Here is a 7,098-nt window from a genome sequence, read left to right as displayed (position 1 = left end):
AAATCCAGCACGGCCCGCGCTGGGAGCTGGGAACTGCTCCGGTGAGTGCCAGCGGAGCAGGGAGGGCTGGCACCGGTTTGGGAGCGGGGTGGCCAGCCAGGCTCGGCTCTGCCGAGCCAGTTTGGTGCCGGGGGACATCCCCGAGGGCGGGAAGCGCAGGGGAACCTCCCCGGCAGCGTGCGAAGGGTTGCGCGCTCCGGGGCTCCCGGGGAGCGCTGGATGCACCGCGCCTGACCCGCTCTCGCCCTCTCCCCGCAGCGCTGCGCTGGGGACGAGCCGGGGCCGACCCCCGTGCGTGGCGCGGATGTCCCGCGAGTGGCGGCGGCCGAGCCACCCCCGTGCCCCGCAGATCCCGCGGGCGCGGGGCGGGCGCGCCCAGCGCGCCGTGTACCTGCTGCTGGCGCTGTGCGCGGCCGCGCTCTACCTGGCCGGGGAACCCCTCGTCCCCGCCGCCCGCAGCCTCACCTTCCACTTCGCCACCCTGCAGATCGGGGCGCTGCTCAAGGGCGCCTGCTACCTGGCGGAGGAGATCTTCCACCTCCAGTCCAGGTGAGCCATTGAGGGGGGGCGGGTGTGTCTGCCGAACTCCTGGGACCGCCCTGCAGACAAGGGCATTGCACCCTCCGGGTGTTGTGGGTTTGCTCTCTGTGGCAACGCTGTGCCGTGCCCTCCATCACCCTCCTGCCTCTCTCATCTCTTCCTCCCTCTCCTCCTCTCCCCCTCGCCCACCTGCCCAGCTCCCCCACACGTGTACGGATCTCTCCCCTCCCTCGTGTGCCCTTTCCCTGGGGAACAGATCTCGGCCCCAGCCTTTCCCCACCACCCAGTACTGCAGAGCAGGGGGCTGCTGTGTCCCTCTGCTGTCCAGGGTGACATGCCATCTGCTCCCTCTGAGTCCCAGTGGTGCTGCAAGGGACCCAAGCCCTCTCCTGGGGTGCACTGGGCAGGGTCCCCCAGGGCTCCCTGGCTCTGTACTGCCCTGTAAGATTGGTGGCACTGGCTGGGAGGTGGGATCATCCAGTGCCCTGTGGGCTGCAGATGCTGGGTGGGTGGACACCAGCCTGACTCCTGTCTCCCTCTCCCACCCAGGCACCACGGCAGCTTCTGGCGGGCCCTGAGCACGTGCTTCCCCCCACGCTGGCACGGGTCCATGCTGCTCCTCTGCGCCTCGGCCTACGTGGCTCTCCTCGGGGATGGGCAGCCCCTCGGCCTCCAACTCGGCCTGGCCAGCCTGTGCCAGCTCCTCATCCTTGCCCTGGGGCTCCAGGTAAGGCTCCAGCACCTCCAGCCTGGCTGGTTTCCTGGGAGCCCTTCAGTGCTGAGCAGCCTTAGGAGCACGTCCCCAGCTCTGCGCGGCCCCTGCACACCCAGCCCACCCACAGGCAGCCTGGCAGCGGGAGGAACACCCTCAGCTCAGCCCTGCAGAGCTGATCTCCCTGGCCCCATGCTGCCACATGCTTTGGCATGAGTGCCATGCTGCCTCCTAATGAGCACAGCCACTCCAGGGGGCTGGCAGAGACCCCCTGACACAAAAAATGGGGGTATTTTACATCTGTCAGTCAAGCTGGTGCTTGTGGGGAAAGCACACCCTGTGTGCTGTCCAGAGGTTAATTACCAGCATGCTGTGGGGGCAGAGCCAAGCTCCACGTGCCTCTGTAGCTTTGGGAGGGCTCTGCTGTGTCTCTGCAGTGCTGGAAGGGGAAGGAGTTCACACAGGGGGCTTTGGGCACCCATCTCCACCTAAATGAACACACAGAGCTGGCAGGGGCCACTGGGAATCCTGATATCACTGGGATGTCTCCTCTCCCATGCTGGGAGCACTGGGCAGACGCACAAGTTGCACTGGGACACATGATCCCAATGGAGGGTGCAGCCAGGAAAGTGCCCAGCTCACCCCAGCCCCCCTCCCTCCCAGCAGGGGCTTTGGGGGCTGTCAGGGGCTCTGCCCCACTGCCCAGTGTGGTGCTGGAAGGGGGTAGTGGGGGTTTCTCACTCTCCAGACCTCACTGGAGTTCTCCAATCCCTGTGGAGAACTGACTGTCATGGAAGGGCCCAGGCGGCTCTTTCATCCCCTGGTCTGTCTGTCCTTCCCTCACAGAAGCCCTCAGCAGTGGAGGTGTCTGAGATGTCCGAGAGGTCCAAGCAGAACGTCGCCCACGGGCTGGCCTGGTCCTATTATGTGGGGTACCTAAAAATAGTCCTGCCACGTACGTAGCTGTTTCCCTGCATTCTCGTGCCTACAGATAGAAATAGCTCCTAATAACAATCCTCCCACTTTTACAGTGCTAGCAGGGAGATGGGGAGCAAGGCAGAAGGCAGCTGTACTCACACCAGGCCCCTCTACCTGATGTTCTCTTCCACCAGGGGTGAAAAAGTCCATGGAGGAATTCAGCAGCGCCAACCCCAACCTGCTGGTGTGCAGGAAGACCTGGAAGCTCCACATCTTGATCCCTCTGAGCTGTGATGTCTGTGATGACCTGGAGAAAGCTGACAGCAACATCCAGTACCTGACAGACCTCAGTGAAACCACCATGGCCCGAGCTGGCACCAAAAAGAGGGTCTACAAACACAGCCTCTATGCAATCAGGGATGAAGAAAACCAGGTATAGTGAGAGCAGCGTTGGGACCATCATCCCAAAGGTCTTCCTGGCCTCAGATCCCAGCCCAGAAGTGGCTGTAAAGGCAGGCCAGTGTTCCCTCTCCTATTAGATACTCCCAGCTTTCAGCAGGCTTCCATGAGATGGAGAGGTCCTGCTCCTTCAGCCCTTCCTCCTGGCTGCCTCCTCCCAGGATCAGCCCTTGCAGGGATGCTGGGCTCGCTTAACCCCTCCTGGAGTTGATTTAAGTCCAGAAAACTGAGGAGAAAAAAGCAGATGTGGGCTACAGAGCATCAATTCCCAGGGGGTGAATGAGTGTTTCCTTGTGCTGTGAAGAGCTGCTTGGAAATGTCTGTGTGAGTCATGGTTTGGCTCCCTCCCTTTCCCCCAGTCACCTCTTTTCCAGGCTGGTGAGCCCTAAATCCCTCCGTCTTACATTGCATTCCTCTCCTTCCACATCTCCAGGCAGATGTGCTGTGCCCCTGCACCCTTGGGGGAGGGAACACCCTGGTCCCACCCCGGCTGTGGATGGAGGTGAGGGCAGAGCGATGCTCCTCACCTGGGTGCCCCTGATCTGCCCTTTGAGGGGGGCTGAGCTCTGAGCTGCTGCTTTGAGAGCCCTGTCTGAGGGACCACAGAGCCTCCTCCTGGCCCTGCTCTGGGGAAAATACAGCCAGCAGTGGGATTTTCCCAGTGTTCCATCTGCCAGGCCCTGCTGAGTCACCCGGCCTCCTGGGAGCTCCAGCAGCTCCGAGCCTGGACCTGGCCTGGCCCATTGCATGTTCCCACTAAAATCTGCCCCTCAGCTTCCTGCCCAGTCTCTCACAGCAACACAACACCCCCCTGACACCTGCTCCAGGACACGCTGCCAAGGCCAGGAGCTTCCTGCTACTCCACCTTTACCTGGGAATCCCGCCCCTCTTCCTTCTAAGTTTATTAAACTTCCCAGTTTACCCAGTGGAAGACCTACTGGTAACCCTGCTCCTCGTTGGAATGTTTATGGCCTTAACAAATCTCTCCTTGTTTGTTTGATCAGCCTCCCTCCAGCTGTGCATCCATCTTGCCAGTGTTTATCCTCTTCTCTGCCCTCCTGCTCTCCGTTAGGATGCTCAGACTTAGAATCACGGAATCATGGATTATCCTGAGCTGGAAGGGACCCACAAGGATCATCCAGTCCAACTCCTGGCCCTGCACAGGACACCCCAACAATCCTACCATGTGCCTCAGAGTGTTTTCCAAATGATCCTTGAGCTCTGGTATCCTTGGGGCCGTGCCCAATGCCCTGAGGAGCCTGTTCAGTGCCCAACCACCCTCTGGGAGAAGAACCTTTTCCTGAGATCCAACCTAAACCTCCCCTGACACGGCTCCAGCCGTTCCCTCAAGTCCTGTCACTGGTCACACAGAGCAGAGATTGGTGCTGCCTCTCCACTGCCCTTTGTTTGGCAGAAAAGCCACCAAGAAGGTGTGATCACAGGCAAGGGGTGTCTCTGCAGGGGACAAAATTCCCTGGGGAAAAATCACTCTCCAGTCTGCTCTTGGGAGCCCTGACAAAGCCAGTGGTTGCACCCTGTGGGCAGAAGCACACCTGAGCCCACCTGGACCTGCCAGGCCAGTTGCTCTTTCCCTGCTCTGCACAGGGCAGGGGGACACTGAGACCAGATCCAGTGTCCCTGTCCCAGCGTTCCAGCACACAGCACCAGTGCAGGGCAGGCCAAGGAGCTGTCCAGGGGTCCTGAGGGCTCTGCCCAGAGCAAGTTCTCCTGACAGCCCTTTCCCAGGTCCTCCTGTCCCCATGTCTTTTCCTGCCGTCCCTGCAGCTCTGGCACTGTGCAGTGGAATATGCCACCCCCCTGCAGTCCCTCTACGCCATGTCCCAGGATGAGTGTGCTGCCTTCAGCCGGGAGGAGCGCCTGGAGCAGGCCAAGCTTTTCTACAGGACCTTGGAGGAGATCCTGCAGAGCTCCAAGGAGTGTGCAGGGACCTACCGGCTCATTGCCTACGAGGGTGAGTGAGGAGAAGGGGTGGGGTGTCCAGCACTTGCTCTGCCAGGCCTTGGATGACCTCAGATCAGGACAAACAGGAGAAAGCAGGCAAGGTTTGAGCAGAGCTCGGCTGATCTCCCCGCTCAGGGGGCCATGGGGGTCCCTGCTGCCATGGGAGGGAGGGGCTGCCTCACAGGGAACGGGAACATCCCCCAACACATCATCACTGGCCGGGTGAGGGAGGGGATTGTCCTGCTCTGTCCCGCCCTGGGGCAGCCTCACCTCGAGTGCTGGGGGCAGTTTTGGGCACCACAGTATGAGAAAGATCTAAAGCTGGTAGAGAGTGTCCAAAGGAGGGACATGAGGATGGGAAAGGGTCTGGAGGGGCCATACAAGGAGTGGCTGGGGACACTTGGATTGTTCAGTTGGAGAAGAGACTGAGGTCAGACCTCACCAGGATCTGCAGCTTCCTCATGAGGGGCAGCTCCATCTCTGCTCTATGTGACCAGTGACAGGACCCAAGGGAACAGCTGGAGCTGTGTCAGGGCAGGTTTAGGTTGGATCTCAGGAAAAGGTCCTTCCCCCAGAGGGTGCTTGGGCACTGACCAGGCTCCCCAGGGCAGTGGGCACAGCACCAAGGCTGCCAGAGCTCAAGGAGTGTCTGGACAACGCCCTCAGGGACAGGGTGGGATTGTTGGGGTGTCCTGTGCAGGGCCAGGAGTTGGACTGATGGTCCTTGTGGGTCCCTTCCAACCCAGGATATTCCATGATTCTATGATTCTAAGGACTTTTTGCTGTGGGTCTGAGGAGCGTGGAGGGTGCTGGCAGTGCTAGTCAGCCCTGTTGAAGTCCCCAAAAGCACTGGGACGAGCTGTCTACCCCTGAGACAATAAGAACACTTCCTCAAGGATTAAAAACAGCAGACATCCAGGAGTAGGAGCAGCTCCCTTCCCTGCTGATGTTCCCGGGAGAAGTGGCTGGGGCTGTCGAGCTCTCCCCAGCAGGGGGACGAGTGTGTGCTGGCTCAGTGCCATTCCTCCTGACAGGGGATGGCAGGGAGCGAGGCTTTCCCTCCTTCCCATCTTCCTTTCATCCCCCATCTCCCCACCTCTGCCAGATGAGATCAGCATCTTGCTGAAATGAATGTTGCTTGTTTTTCAGAGGGATCTCAGTGCTCTCCCTGATGGGGAGAAGCATTTCCAATCCAGTGAGGCAGTTCCCATCACAACAAGCATTACTAGGAATCCAGCACATAGTGCCTGCAATTTTACTCTCTTCCCTGCACTTTGTGGTTTAATTTCTTCTTTCTGCCGTGCTGAAAATGGGAAGTAAAGGCTGTATTTTGACTGTGCAGGAAATTCTGCATATTTTGGGGCATCTCCCAGACTCTGCTCCCTGCCCAAACCCCTGCCTGGGGCTGACTGGTGAAGGTGGGATTTGTCTTTCTTCTGTTCCAGAGCCAGGAGAAGAAGAGACCCACTTCTTGTCCAGAGAGATCCTGTGGCACTTGCGGCAGCAGCACCAGGAGGAGTTCGCTGTGCACGAGGGGACCCCCCTGCCCACCCCATCCACGGCCCTGGACTCAGCAGAGCTCAACCTGCAGATCAGTGTGTCAGACCTGCCCCAGCCGCTGAGGAGTGACGGCTTCTGACCCCCTGCTCAGCCCCTCAGTGCTGCCTCAGGGCTCTGCTCCATCTTCCCCAACCCCCTTCCCCTTCTGGCACGTGCTGCCCATGGCAAAGACCCCCCAACTCCCACCCAAACCTCCTGTGTGCCGCGGTTACTGGAGCAGCTGACTCAGGCCACAGCCCTGTGACATGCTTCCTGTTTTTTCTGTTGTGTACAGCTCACATATTCATCAGTTGGTGTATTATTTCTTTTATATCTGCTTTGATTTGTGTTATATAAAGTGTTTTTCTCTGGGATGAGTTGCAGCGTCCTACATCTTGGGCATGATTTGCCCTTGGATAGGGAAAGGTTCTTCCCCCACAGGGTGGTTGGCACTGAACAGGCTGCCCAGGGCAGTGGTCACGGCCCCAAGGCTGCCAGAGCTCAAGGAGGGTTTGGACAATGCTCTCAGGGACAGAGTGGGATTGTCAGGGTGTCCTGGGCAAAACCAGGAGTTGGACTGATGATCCTTGTGGGTCCCTTCCAGCTCAGGGTATTCCATGATTCTGTGATACACTGTGGTGTGGCTTTGGAAATCCCAGCCCAGACACATCCAGCCAGCGTGACCTGACCCATCACGTGGCTCCTGCTGGCACAAGGAGCGTGTGTGGGACTTCCAGGGTACCCTGATGGACCCACTGCACAGCCCCGCACAAACATCCTCACGTTCCACCCACCCGGGATGTGGAGCCGGGACAAGAGGAAATCAGGCCATGCTGCCACAGACAGTGGCAGAGCTGTGCCGTGGTACAGCTTGGCAAGGACACGGAGCAGGGAGAACCCACTGCTCCATCCTCAGCTTCCCCTTCTGCCAAGAGGAGGAGGAGGGTCTCGGTGGCCAGTTCAGCCCC

General features: G+C 59.5%; 1 protein-coding gene across 1 annotated transcript; it reads left to right on the top strand.

Annotated features, from left to right (window-relative positions):
• The first annotated feature begins 304 nt into the window (after positions 1-304).
• TMEM173 (transmembrane protein 173) lies at positions 305-6,487 on the top strand. Its single transcript, XM_017825593.1, has 6 exons — positions 305-549; positions 1,090-1,267; positions 2,099-2,207; positions 2,365-2,603; positions 4,415-4,601; positions 6,037-6,487. The coding sequence occupies exons 1-6, from the start codon at positions 305-307 to the stop codon at positions 6,228-6,230; spliced, it is 1,152 nt and encodes a 383-aa protein (XP_017681082.1). The 3' UTR covers positions 6,231-6,487.
• Positions 6,488-7,098: the final 611 nt, after the last annotated feature.

The sequence above is a fragment of the Lepidothrix coronata genome, unplaced genomic scaffold (assembly GCF_001604755.1).
Source record: "Lepidothrix coronata isolate B3197 unplaced genomic scaffold, Lepidothrix_coronata-1.0 Scaffold121, whole genome shotgun sequence".
Taxonomy (NCBI): domain Eukaryota; kingdom Metazoa; phylum Chordata; class Aves; order Passeriformes; family Pipridae; genus Lepidothrix; species Lepidothrix coronata.
The sequence above is the reverse complement of the archived record's forward strand: the minus strand, read 5'-3'. Positions and strand labels throughout refer to the sequence as shown.